Raw genomic sequence first — 15008 nt, 5'->3', positions numbered from 1 at the left:
TTTTGTTATTACACCAGATCTAAAGAGCAGGCAGTTTGCCAGCCTTGGAGCTGGGAAATCTACAGAAGCTGGCCACATTAAGATGTGCCCAGGCCAGCACTCTGTCTCTACTCAGGAATAGCACAGTTTAGCCTCATTTGGCAGCAGATCTGGGTGGATCCAAACAGATCTTTCCCTATGCAGTGCTGTTTCTTTTAAATGAAGAGTTAATAGTAATACAGGGCACTTTCATCAATGATAGAATGCAAAAGTAAAGCCAATAATCAAAGAAGAGAAAAACATGAATAGTTACATTTATATAATCTTTTTCATGCCATAAATCAACATACTTGTGTATAAGTGAATTCTATCTATTTGCACAAAACTACTCCACGAAACAATGACAAGACCAGATTTTTTAAATTCATAAATTCCGTGGAGACTTGACCCCAACTTTCAAGAGGTCTAACCTTTAATAATTTGATTAATTTTTTTTGAAAAAATATTGTCAACATTTTATTCTTGATTTCAGCAGCCATGGTAGCGTACTGGTTAGCACAATGCTTTCCAGCACCAATGACCCAGGTTCATTTCTCGCTACTGTTTGTAAGTTTATACATTCTTCTCGTGGACACATGGGTTTCTCCCACAGTCCAATGATGTACTGGTTAGTAGGTTAAGTAATCATTGTTAGGGTTAAATCAGCAGTTGTTGGGGGTGTGGATCAAGGGCCTGAAGGGCCTATTGGCTAAACCAAGTAAGATGTCTTAATACACTGTGTTAGCAATTGGTGCTCCTTAATTTCTTCCCTACCACCCCATGGGAAAAATGAATTCAAAAGTAGACGGGTACACAAAAAAAAGAGTAAAACATGAAATCTTAATCCATAGTTGGAATAAAAACTATTTAGCTTTTACAGTTGGGTTATTTACTACAACCCAAGTTTTTTAAAATTCATTGAACTATACCTTCTGCCAGAGCTAGCTTTTTCCCAATCTGATAGCTCTCATCTATTCCTTTGCCATACAGTTCTTCAGATTTCTTTTCGCTACAGTAAGTTCTCACTGTACGTATGTTAGAAATAGTCTCTTCCGCTGTTGAGCCAACAGCTGCCAGCTCATCCTGGAATATTTTTCGTAGTCTCTTCACAAATTCTCCTGGGTAAGTAGCATAAACCAAACAATGTTATCACCATCTTGAAGAACAAGCATTTACTGAGCAAATGTGAAATGCTACATGGACAATCATTATAAGTTATCTTTTGAAAAATACTGAAATATGAAATCAAATTTCACAGCCTTCTGTTTGATTTCTATTTACCACTGAGAAATACTGATTGAAATACAAGAATAATTATGCATTACTAGAAAACTAGACTTTCAAATCCATAATAGAATTGAAGAGTCTCCAGAAACAAGTTCTCCCCAACTGATGTTGAAATTATAAATGTGCTATGTTTTATAACAACATATTATTTTCTACAGTGTAAAGAACATCAGGGTTGCCTGTGGGTAAATAAAAGTCTTAGTTTAGTAGTGTTTATGAAAATACACTCAAGCAATGACATGACTAAAGTAACAATTCTGCTCAGCCACTACAGATAATCAGCAAGACTGATCAGAGGTAACTGATATTTTGCAGCTGAACTCTGGATTTTAAACAGAGTAACAGAACACCTCGACATGCTTCACATTGGAAGCCTTTATCATGTACAATAGAATTGATATCATCTAACATAGAACTGAATACTGGGCTCATTTCTTGATAAGGTGAGGGTGTTCCTTTGAAACGTGGGGTTTTGGTGGGGGTGGTCTTACAGGACTGGAATGTTAATTGTTTCTCTTTCAATAGACAGCATCTGGGTTTCTTTTTTCCCCTTTTTTTGTTATTTCAGGATTTTCAGCAAGTGCAGATTTGATGGTAATAGAGGAGAGAGTGTGTTCTATTTATGGCTTAACCTTCAGTCACTGATAAATGCAAAAGCCTAAATTCAAGAGACTCATTTATCCATGAAGTAGTTAGAATGTGTAACACATTAACACAAAACAATTCAAGGCATGAATGCTTTTAGCATTAAACTAAGAAAATAGAGGGAGAAAGAGCAAAAGGAACTCAGCAGGTCAGGCAGCATCTATGGAGGGGCGTAAACAGTCAATGTTTCAGGCCACAACTCTTCAACAGGCCCAAGATGTCAACCATTTATTTCCCTCCGTAGATTCTACCTGACCGGTTGAGCTCCTCCATTACTTTGCTTGTGTATTACCCTGGATTTCTCGCATCTGCAGAATTTCACATTTATGAAAGAGCTAGAAAAGATTTTTGACTGGATTAGATGGAGAAAAGTGGGGACAATGATCGTTATACTGTTGGCAAATAGATCTGCTGTGTCAAATGATTATTTGTGGTGTGAAAACATTTTAGGCCTAATAGAACAAAGGATTAGGAGTAATATTGGCTAAGGTTTTAGCCAACTGATGATCTTACTCCAATAGCAATTGGAGGGAATGACAGCATTGGCCTACATGGAGGTCTGTGAAATGGGTATGGTGGATTGGGAGAACACTTAAACACATGGAAAATGCATTAAAATAGACAAAAATATAGGAAGAGAAAAAGTACCAACTTATTTTATAGAAGTGAAACAATTGCTGCCTGCAGCTTTCATATGCAAGCATGAGTTAATAAAATGTTTTCTCTCTCCAAAAATTCAATCTGCACATTGAAACTGAATTTGAACTCACCATAAAGCACTCCTCCAATTGCTACAACTGGAACGGAAGCGAGGAGCACTCCAGTCAATGCTGGACTTACAACAAACATGAGAACAATAGATCCAATTATTTGCAAAGTATATCGCAGCAACATGGATAGGTTTACCTGCAGTAAAAACAATTCCAAATTGTGACTAAACATATAAAAGCTCTACTTCCATTGTCATACAATTTTCATAGAATACTTCCCATATTTTTTCCAGTTACAGTCATATTATGGATGATTAAAACATCTTTCATTATAAGGAAACTTCATCAAGAATAAAAATTGCATCTTCTGCATTTTTACCTTTAAGAAATCTTTAGAACAATAAGTTTTGGTGATATTGTAGTAAGTGCCTATCAAATAATTAGTTTATATGTATCATTAACACAGACATTTATTCCTCTTATATTTCAACCAATGCATACATAAACACCAACAAGTCAGTAGTGGAAAGATAATTTGAAATTCTTAATCGGGCATCTAAGCACTTCAATAGTATACACTTATATGTATATCACATCGGAAGAAAAATCAAATTCTTATTTTCATGCTTCGTTAACATTGCATGATATCTTTATAGCGAAGATACAACATTCTTTTGTTTGCTCTTGTACTTACTGTTAAGGTATTCTGAATGATTTGAGTATCAGATGACAAGCGATTAGTTAATTCACCAGTTCTGTTGGAAGAGAAATTTTTAAATTAAAATTTGGCTTAACTTCCATAAACTATTTGAAAATACTTTAAAGTTTAATTACATATTTAAAGTATGTTAATCAAATTGACTCAGTAAAACTTTGCATGAATTGGAAACATCAATTACAGATCACAAATAATAATAACTAAAAAAGAATGCTCAGTTAATAAAATTTCAACACTCCTGCCATTCACTGCAGAAAAGGACTTTTGTTCTTTCAAAGATACTTTTATCATAGAAATAAAAAAAAGTTGGAGTTTTGAACTGCCAATCTCAAAATGTACTTGCTGTTTTCACTGGGAACAAAACTGGCAGTTAAAGAAATTAACTGGAAAAAATATATTATAACTCAGCAATATACAGTACATTTCCTCTTTCGAGTGTTTGGCACCTTGACAGTTACACTGAGCAGATTACATTGCAACTACACATAATATTCGTAATTTTGGGTGTAAATTAAAATTATATTCTAACTAGAGGTGGCACATCTTGTTTTTGAAAGCCTGCAAAATTTCAATTACTCTTCGCAAGGAAATAAATTTCAGTTTTTAAATATTAAATCAAGAATATTAGAACTAAATGACTCTCCAGTTGATTATAAAATTGTTGTAAACATCTTACCCTAACCATACTAACACTATAATTGCCTAAAATGAAAAATAAATTAAGTGATCAATGGAACAAAAAGTGAATTTCTAATAAGCTTAGCAATTTAATCATGCAACTAGACTGGGCCACTAATTGCATAGTCCATATGCAAAGCCAGAATTAAATGAATGGAAACAGAAGTAATGGAGAAAAATGAAAAGAAATAGGAAATTCTTTGTTGTCACTTGGTAATGTTATTGCCAGTGCAGCAGCAGTCAATTAAAAAAAAACCACTGCATCCAACAAAGTCAGGTTGGAAAACTACAGATCAGATTTATAAAACAAATACACATTTTATATATTGCCTAATTGTAAGCAGGGGTTTATTGATGGTTTTAGGGTTGGGACTTTTCCATTAAAACACACCACAGTTATTTAAGTATCATCTATGTACTAAATCAGAAAATAAATTTAGTACTATTAATATTCATTTAAACTTAAACAAGAACTTTAAGCACAGTAATTTTCTATTACTTTATGGCAATCAATATTCATTATTATGTCAGAGTTATAACTTCACAATCATACACATTAGGCAACTGTTTCTCCAATCTCTCCAAACCAAAAAAATGAATAGATAGAAAGTTTCAAATTGATTATGGAACAACAGTAATAGAAGCACTGGTCACCGATCAACAGCTTCTCTTAACTTCAATTTCAATGTTTTTTTAAAACAGTCTGCTGGAATTTAAATAAGAAAATTAAAAAGCTGGGCTTCCATTTAGATAGCACCTTTCACATATCTTTCAGTAACCGAAAACACCTCAAGAATATTTTTACTATTTTACCATGATACTGCAGAAAGTGTAACAAATAAACTTACACAATATGAACACCCAAAAATGGTTAAAAATATACAGGTATGTCCATTTCCAACATTAAGCAAGGGACATAATGACCTGAATTCAAAATCTCTACTTTTCTTTGAATTGGGGCGCATAGCTTTTTGTCAATGCCCATCTGAGGGATCATATGGGCCCTTGGTGAATATCTCATCTGAAAGATGGTATCTATGATGCTTTACATGATACACAAAAGAGTCAGTCTAAATATAGTACTTCAGACCGAAAAGCAAATATTATCACAATTTTTCAATTTGATATGAGGTGCATAATATGGTTTCCTTCCTATTAAGGCTAACATTCATTATTCAGTTGTTTGTGTCGCCATTCATTTTCTTATAAATCCCACTTCTGTGCCAGCTGCCTTTGAAGTTCTTTACTGTCATTTTCTACAATTCTTTTTCCAATATGTGCTACTATATCAGATACCAATGTGAGAGAAGATTCAAGATATCAAAGTCTAACAAGGCTTAACAAAGGTGAATTGTCACTACATTTTGAATACATAGTCATGAATGACAAAATTAAAGTATTGAAAGATTTGGAATAAATCTTTACTGGAGAAGTATCCAGTGGCTCTTAGTTATTGTCAAATATAGCAAGTTTCTCCTCTAGTAAAGCCATATTAAAATTAACAGCTTGATGATTAAAGGGATTCATATTTAAGATCTTCAATCTTCTCCTGATTCAAAACTAAGCAAGTAGATGTTTTTCAGTTTTTGCTTGCAGTATTTCAGAAATTCTTAGGACCACCATTATAAAGGTATGAGGTATCATGTCTTTCCTTAAGTTTTATACTGTAAAAGTTTACTGGTTTGAAACATTTTCAAAATCATTCACTCTTAATTTACAAGTTTATTGCAAGCACTAGGTAAACATCCCAGTTGTTCAAAGAATTGCTACCCTCTTTGATTTAAATTGACCAGATAATCTACAGTTCATTAGCACAAATTTTATTCTTCATCTTCATGTTTAGTCAGGAACTTTGAATTATCATATTTCACAATAACAAAGTACATGGAAGATAATAAGTCATTATTTAAATTGCAATAATAAATCATTTATTAGGTTTCCTCATCTACTTTCCATCCCAAAGACCAGGAAATGCATTGAAACAAGCCCCAGCAGCAAGAACACACTGAATTATTTTTGCGGTGTGGTAACTTTTTATGAAATCATAATCCCCATTATTCATTAACAACAGGAGTTCTGCAGATGCTGGAAATTCAAGCAACACACATAAAAGTTGCTGGTGAATGCAGCAGGCCAGGCAGCACCTCTTCCTAGAGATGCTGCCTGGCCTGCTGCGTTCACCAGCAACTTTTATGTGTGTTGCCCCATTATTCATTGTTCATTCAAACGCTATTTGGAGGGTTCCATTTCCTGACTAGACATGTACTATAACAAGTAAACAATACTTCTTTCATCAGAAGGTATAGTTCGTAGATCAACACTTCGATCTCAAAATATTTTCAGCTGTTGAAATATGCACAAAATACTTCAGCACATATCAACTTCTTGATAAAAGTTAAGACAGAGAAAGAAACCAAGTTGGGGGAAAAATTAAATTACCACAATCCCATTAACTCAGAATTCTTGAAAATGTTTAAGGGTTAAGAACAGTTCATTTGAAACACACACTTCCCAGAATGTACATTAGATCATTTTTAAATCAAGTGCAACAAAGATTAGCTTACTCAGAAGATAACTTCTTTTTGTTTCATCCTAATGTTGATGTGACTAACGAGTGCAGTCATACACATTGTCCATTTTATTAAAAACAGTAAAACAACTTTGTAAAGCAGCAAACATTTCATAGTAGCAATGAACTCTGAAACTTGCACATTGAGGGAAATCTTTGAAACTTTGTTATGTTTCATTCCAAAATATAACTAGCTTGGTTAATATAATGCATGCAACTTTCTTCATTTACTGTAACTTATAGATTAAGCCTGCAGTTAATTCTTGGCATTATTCCCTTGTTTCCCATCCATCTTTTCAATTTCAAATATCGCCTACATACTTCTCCAAGTAATCAGATAATCTGCAATTAGAAGGCAAATGTAGCTGAATGTTTTTAGTTAAAATACTATTTCTTTGCACACTTTATTACAAGAGATATCTGAAAGTGTAAAATAAGTTAAATAAAAATCCACTACAAGGAGCTTAATCAGCCCGAATCTCTTGCTTCTGGACTTCAATGCAAGTGTGCAGGCAGACTGTGAGCTGTGGCCCATTTTCATTAAGCACCATGGAATATAAAGAAAATGGAGCTACAGCACCTATAAAAAATATTCACCCCCCCCCGCCCCAGAAGTTTTCATTTTTTTTATTGTCTTACAATCATGGTGGATTTAGCTTCACTTTTTTTTTTGACACTGATCAACTGAAAAAGACTTTTTTGTGTCAAAGTGAAAACAGATCTCTACAAAGTGACCTAAATTAATTACAAATAGAAAACACAAAATAATTGATTGCTTAAGTATTAACCCCCCCCCCCCCAATATGACACAGCAAATCATCTCTGGTGCAGCCAATTGGTTTTAGAAGTCACACAATTAGTTAAATGTAGATCAGTGTGCAGTGTAGGTGTTTCAATTGATTACAGTAAAAAATACACCTCTATCTGGAAGGTCCAACTGCTGGTGAGTTAGTATCCTGGCAAAAACTATACCATGAAGACAAAAGAACACACCAAGCAATTCCACGGAAAGGTTATTGAAAAGCTCAAGTCAGGAGATGGATACAAGAAAATTTCCAAGTCACTGAATATTCCTTGGAGTACAGTTAAGTTAATCATCAAGAAATGGAAAGAATATGGCACAACTGTAAATCTGCCTAGAGCAGGCAGTCCTCAAAAACTGAGTGATTGTGCAAGAAGTGGACTAGTGAGGGAGGCCACCAAGAGGCCTATGACAACTCTAGAGGAGTTACCAGCTTCAGTGGCTGAGACAAGAGAGACTGCATAAAACAATTATTACCCAGGTGCTTCACCAGTTACAGTTTTAAGGGAGAGTGGCAAAGAGAAAGCCACTGTTGGAAAAAGAAAACTCATGAAATCTGAGCTAGAGATTGCCGGAAGGCATGTGGAAGACCGAAGTCAGCTAGAAGGTTCTATGATATAAGGAAACCAAAATTGAGCTTTTGGCAATCAGCCTAAACGCCATGTTTGGCATAAACTAAACACCACACATCATCTGAAACACATCATCCCTACCAGGAAGCATGGTGATGGCTGCATCATGCTGTGGGGATGCTTCACTGCAGCAGGCTCTGGAAGGCTTGTGAAGGTAGAGGGTAAAATGAATGCAGAAAAATACAAGGAAACCCTGCAGGAAAACCTGATCCAGTCTGCAAGAGAACTGCAACTTGGGAGAAGACGTTTTCCAGCAAGAAAATGACCCCAAGCATAAAGCCAAAGCTACACAGGAATGGCTTAAGAACAACAAAGTTAATATCCTGGAGTGGCCAAGTCACAGTCCAGACCTCAATCCAATTGAGAATTTGTGCATGGACTTGAAAAGGGCTGTTCCTTCACAATCTCCATGCAATCTGACAGAGCTTGAGTAGTTTTATGAGGAAAAATGGGGAAAAATTGCAGTGTCCAGATGTGCAAATCTAATATAGAGACCTATGCACACACACTCAAGGCTGTAATTGCTGCCAAAATGACTTAAAGGGGGTTAGTAATCATGCAATCAATTTTGTTTAATAATTGTAATAAATTTAGACCAACTTGTAGAAATTTGTTTTCACTTTGATATGAAAGAGTCTTTTCTGTAGATCAGTGTCAAAAACGCCAAAATAAATGCACTGTTATTCAATGTTGTAAAACAAAAAAACATGAAAACTTCCTGTGGGCGGGGGGGGGTGATTACTTTTATAGACACTGTATGTTGCTGTTATGAGGTTTGTGTAAATAATATTCTTTCAAGGCGGGAGGAGAAGATGGCAGCGTGCCGCGCGTGCGCAGCCCTCCAGTGAAAAATAATATCATATCTGTTAAATAGGGGCCGTGCACAATTCTGATTTGATGGAGAATGGACGTGAAAGCACAGAGGAACACCTGGAAAAATTTCTGAAACGCCCGTCCACTGCTGTCGTTACTGTGTGGTCGGGAATCTTTTGGAGGGTAGGCCTCAAAATCCCCGGCCTTGCCTGCTTTTGGCCACCGAGAAGGAGGTCGAATCATTCGGACAGAGATGGCGCTCAGTACTCGGTGTCGGAGAGCTGATCAGAGCTCAAAGATTTCGGATGACTCAGAGTCGGATTGTGGTCGGCATTGCAGGGAGAGTTTTTCTTCCTTCTCCCGTCTGTGTGAGATGTGGGACATTTGAGAAACTTTCAACTTTACTGTGCTCACGGACTTCTTCATCAAGTTATGCTATTGTTACACTATTTGTAACTATATGTTATAATTATGTGGTTTTGTCAGTTTTTTCAGTCTTGGTTTGTCCTGTGTTTTGTGATATCACACCGGAGCAAATAATGTATCATTTCTTAATGCATGCATTACTAAATGACAATAAAAGAGGACTACATGTCTTTATAATCATAAATGTCTCCAAACCATATGGTGCCCTGGTCACATCATCGACATCAGCTGGATCTAAGCAATGATCTGATCAGTACAACAAGCAAGTCTCTTAACAAGATCTATAATGCATTCAGCTACAAAAGTATAGACAGTGATTTGAACTACCCTCTGTTGTGTTCCAAGGTAAGGAGGCAACTCTTCAAGCTTTTCTATTCAAAGCACAAAGGCAATTCCTGCAAAATTAACAAGTCTATTTGTCTTTTGAGATAAGATTTTCAATTCCACAGAACTAATACTATTCTGTGTTTCTAACATTTCCAAATAGAGTTGAAATATATGTCAAATTACTATTTTCAACACTGGATGGGAAACAGGAATGGGAACCTGCTGACTGGTTTAATACCTGCTGTTTTGAAACCTGTTACTGAAGCTGAACAATTTGCCCTTACTAATGAAAAGAGAGGCTTAAATGAGAAGAGCTGCTTGAAAATAAAATCCAACAAACTATCAGGTACTAAAATACCTGTCAGCTTTGTTCATCTGAGAACCAAGTACACCAGAGAGCTGCTCTACTTTAACAATGCCATGCTGGTATCCCTTGTGAGGAATATATCCAGTGGCTATAAAGCACTCAGATCATCAGCATAGAAAGAAGGATCACAGGATGCAGCATGGTATTCCAAGAGATTAGTGACAATATCAAATATCTAGACTCCATAACTGCCATCAACACAATGTGGAAATGAACAAATGAATGAATATTACAGCAACTGGATTTGTTATGTTCAAGCTCAGGAAGGGAGCGTGGACCAAAACGGAACACAAAATAAGCAATTTCCCAAGCGTATGCCCCATGCACGTTCCTCTACCATAGTGAGGACTAAATTGCATATGTAAGACATAGGGAAAAAGCTTAACTGACTTAATTAACTAACTTAACTTAACTAACTTAATTTAAAATAGCCGCTGGTGGTCAGAACTTCCAGAGGCTGACTGTGCAGGGGAAAATAAGAGAAAAGGAGAAACAGAAAGCTCAACTAGTTGAAAAGAGGACTAGGGCTCAAAACAAAAACCTGCTCCACTTCCTTCAATTGCAGCAGATGTTTTACATGGAGATGCCCATCAAGGCACAAGTCAGAAAGATGCTACAAGTCTGAAAATAATTAAATTTTAAAATAAGTTTAGACAGCTTTTATTACACAAATACATTCCTCATCTTAACTACTGCAACAAGTCCTACTGTTCTGCTTTAAAATGCTCAGTGCATCTAAAGTTTCATCTTGTAATTTTGCAAAACAAGAAAATTGTTCAAATAATGAATCTCTTCTTGAAATTATAACCAATCTGTTGTTTGTGTTTGCTTGTTCTACCTAATCAATTGAAACAAACCTGCCAAAATATTTTACTTAAGGACATCCTCCTTCCAATTATTGAATAAGGAACCAGTAGAGATTCACAATCTGATGTATCACAATTAGAGGGATTAGATAAATTAGAAATATAGAATAAGATTTTAAGATGATTTCCCATGGTGAGTCCATAGGTATCTGACAACTAACATTCATCATTTTAAGTTCCGTCCCTTCAAGTCCACAACCATAGGTGCCGCATTATGTCAACTGGTCCTGATGTTAAATGATAGTAACCAATGCCTGTATTTCACTAGGCACTTGCAAATGTTTGGCATCACACCAGTCTTCAATATTTCTCACTCAATTTGCAACTCCTCAGCATGAAAAGAGTTTTATACTTCTGATCATTCAGCATGCAAGATGGTACCTTCAAAGTCTCTCACGCTACGTACAAGAAAATTGAGTACAAACGTAATTTTCTCATTATAAGCAGACAAAAATGTTAAAATCATCTGTCCATTGTCTACATGGTCAATATCACAATTTAAGTTGTTCCAATTGTATAAGGACACATTTCTGAAACATCAAATTTTCTTTAGGTTTGGATTTAATAGTTTTCTAATTATTGTGTGCATTATCTGAAATTCTGATGTGCTAAAGCTAGGGCTCCTTGTCGGATGCACACTGAATTAATAATAGTTTAGAATGCTTTCTTCAGTAACCATACAACATTTGTTTTGCTGCACAGCCATATCACAAATTACCACTAAACTCAGAATGTTTAAATCACGTAGGTACTTTTCATCATTAGGTGAGATAGCACATTAGACATTGAAATCTACAGCATGATTGATCTTTAACTATTGGGAGGGATTCTGTAAGGTGTGTCCATCTCTTTTTACAATATGAACAAAGTTGAGAAGTCTTGAGACATGTCCATTACATTTTCATCCTGTTAAGATACAAGGGAGAAATGTATCCAAGTATCCAATTAAATGATTTTCACATTTGCATTTTCATTCAAGACAGTTCTGAATTCAGAAATTATACTCAGGAACCAGTTTGAGCTAAGCAGCAACTTAAAGGAATGAAAAGAAAAATAAATGTCATAAAAATGTTATCACAGTTTATTGAGTACAGCCTAAATTCCAAAGAGCTAATCTTGACAAGCCTCTGCATTTAAAGCCTTTGATTTATTACAATTAAAAGGCTGGTCATTCTCCAAATCCATGGCACCCACCTGTTTTCATCGAAAAATGCAATTTCTTGCTTTATAATGCTCCCAAAAAGTCTTTTCCGCAGTCTGGCCACCAGCCTATGACCCGCCAGAGTAAAAAAGTAGGCACGGAAAAATGAACAAACAGCACCACCAACATATATGCCGAAGAGAATAAGAATCATTCTGTCAAGTTCCTCTGAAAGGGAAACAAAAAGCAATCATATAAACTGATTTTTTTTTTAAATTGAAGATTAGATAGACTGAAGAGTTATAATAAGACTTCTAATGCTCCTTTTCCTCCATATTTTTGTTTCTCATTTACTGCATAGAAAATAGAAAGGGGATAATATTTGTCTAATTATGTAGAATAACTAAATGCATTTGCTATTCATCAACTATGATAAAGCTTTACTATATTATGCCAAACTGTACGTGTATCCATGACATAGCTGACTGAAATCAAGTCAAGAAAGACCCTTTGCAACACACTTCTAATTTACATCCCATTGTTCATGTTTTCTTCTATTGATTCCTTGCAACAAAATTCTTTATGGAATGACTTTTAATCAGATCTAGAAACCAAAAATACCCTTATATTTCCAGAATGCGGCACCTCACCTCCTGCTTCATTACAAATTCCTTTCACCTTTATAATTTGTGTGTAATGGTTAAAATTGTGAACTGATAAATTCACAAGGTCAAATCAGTCACAGAAAGAGAAATAAAATGAGGAAAGGAAACTTAGATTGTGGAAGAAAAATCAAAAAGTATTTTTAATACAGGTTTCCCCCACCATCCGAAGGTAGAGCGTTCCTATGAAAAGGTTCATAAGCCGGAATGTCATAAAGCGAAGAAGCAATTACCATTTATTTATATGGGAAAAATTTGTGAGTGTTCGCAGACCCAAAAATAACCTACCAAATCATGCCAAGTAACACATAAAACCTAAAATAACAGTAACATATAGTGAAAGCAGGAATGATATGATAAATACACAGCCTATATAAAGTAGAAATACTTTTCCACAATCATTGCCGGCACTGTTCTCCGTAGCGAAAATCTCACGCAAGCGCCATCGGCAGAAACACGGCGCAAGCGCTCTCCAGTAACCTTTAAGCTATGAAGCTGCCAAATCATACCAAATAACACGTAAAAATACACAGCTGATATAAAGTAGAAATAATGTATGTACAGTGTAGTATCACGGGAATCGGGAAGACAGCGCAGAGCACACTGATGATGGTGTGTTAGGCTGAGCCGTTGGAGTTTGGGTGCTGCAGTGGCCCCCACCCTCTGGGCAGCGAACTGTTACCGATCCGCGAAGAACGCATCAGTAGCCGGGACGCACTCAGCACATCTTTAAGAAAAAAGCCGAAACAAACAAGCTAATTAATTAGGTGCCACCCGGCACGTAAATGTCGGTCCAGATCAGAGGCGACGCAATTGGCAATCATCTCTGATCTGGGCTGACAATTACGTGCTGGGCGGCACCTAATTAATTAGCATGATTATTTCGGCTTTTTTCTTAAAGATGTGCTGTGTGTCTCCTGGCTCCCGCTGCATTCTCCGCAAATCGGTATCTGTCCGCGGCCTGGAGGTTGGGGTGGTGGGACACTGGGGTGTCATCTCATCGTCGATCAGGGCAGGCAGGTCATCTTCTCCCATCTCTGCCTGTCTCGATGTCGAAGGTCGAGGTTCGTTGTCTGCTGTGGCTGATGTGGAAGGCTTGCTTGACTGCTGAGCCTCATGCATTTTTAGATCATACAGTTCTTTGTAAGGACTCAAACCATCTTGCAAATATGCTCTAAACCGACGTACCCTTTCAAAATTAAAGTCGTACTTTATCATTATTCATTTGGTTTCGATTGTTATTCTTTCCTCTTCCAATTGCACCAGCTCTTCATCTATCAGTTCTTGGTCATGGGATGCCAAAACCTCTTCAACATCATCTTCGTCAACTTCCACAAGCCAAACTCACGTTGTCCTTACTTCGTTCACCACAATTGAAACGCTTAATTATGTCTAGTTTTACGCTAAGTGTGACACCCTTACGAGCTCGTTTAGGCTTTTCCAATACCTTAGATCTCATCTTGCAAACGGCTACTCACAGGCATGTGTTAAAGCAATGCCGGCGAGAATGCCGTTCCGAATCCGGGGGAGAGCGGCTGCTCGTGGCGTGCGCTGCCTTTTTTTCGCGCGCTGCTTTTTTGTAACAGTGAAAACACCTTCTGTTAGCGAAAACAGGTAACTAATGTAGGTCTTTCCTAACAGTGAGGTTTCGTAAAGCGAATGTTCAAAAAGCGGGGGACACCTGTATATGAAATAATTTAGCATATTCAAATTAAGACTCGATTATTCAATAAATTTCAATTCTTCTATCAGACAGTTTTTGAGGGATTATAAACCTTATTAAAGTGTCATATTACACTATTAGCAAACAATCTCAAATTTCCACACTAAGCTTAATTAACAGCCCAGCCATTTTTTCCAACTCTCTCATCTTGGATATATGTCAGATTTTGTACACTGCCTCTTTATTCACACCACCTCTGAACTTACCTTTCATTATTCACAAGTTTTTAAGTCACCTTCAAATTAGTACCATCACTTGAATCATTGAAACCCTCCTGATCTTCACTTCCTGTTTCCTGAACCTGCCACACTCCTCTCCCACTTTTTTCCCTGGCTCTAATTAAAAATCATCAAACTGAAATATTAACTATTTCTCTCCCCACTGAAGCTGCCTTACCTGCTAAGTATTTCCTGATCTCTTTTGCATGTGGCAGTCTTTCTGATGAGTTACAAAGTGCTTGTGCAATTGTTCTGGCAAGCTACTTGCCAGTAGTCCTCCAGCAGTGAAAAAGGCAATTACTAAAGTTAGTGGCTCACTCACTTTGTGGGCATGTGGCCAAGTGGTTAAGGCATTGAACTAGCGACCTGAAGGTCGTGAGTTCGAGCCCCAGCCGAGGGAACGTGT

The 15008-nt window shown here is 36.5% G+C and overlaps 1 protein-coding gene across 2 annotated transcripts in view; it reads right to left on the bottom strand.

Annotated features, from left to right (window-relative positions):
- The window catches only part of LOC134338554 (ABC transporter B family member 1-like), a 142935-nt gene that overhangs the window by 107714 nt on the left and 20213 nt on the right, over positions 1–15008 (bottom strand). For both annotated transcript variants that reach the window (XM_063034460.1, XM_063034461.1), the window contains 4 exons: positions 12053–12227; positions 3355–3415; positions 2721–2856; positions 948–1136 (listed from right to left, as the gene is read on the bottom strand). In XM_063034460.1, the coding sequence (XP_062890530.1) occupies positions 948–1136; positions 2721–2856; positions 3355–3415; positions 12053–12227 (561 nt within the window). The remainder of the gene's footprint in view (positions 1–947; positions 1137–2720; positions 2857–3354; positions 3416–12052; positions 12228–15008) is intronic.

The sequence above is a fragment of the Mobula hypostoma genome, chromosome 27 (genome assembly GCF_963921235.1).
Source record: "Mobula hypostoma chromosome 27, sMobHyp1.1, whole genome shotgun sequence".
NCBI lineage: Eukaryota > Metazoa > Chordata > Chondrichthyes > Myliobatiformes > Myliobatidae > Mobula > Mobula hypostoma.
The sequence above is the reverse complement of the archived record's forward strand: the minus strand, read 5'-3'. Positions and strand labels throughout refer to the sequence as shown.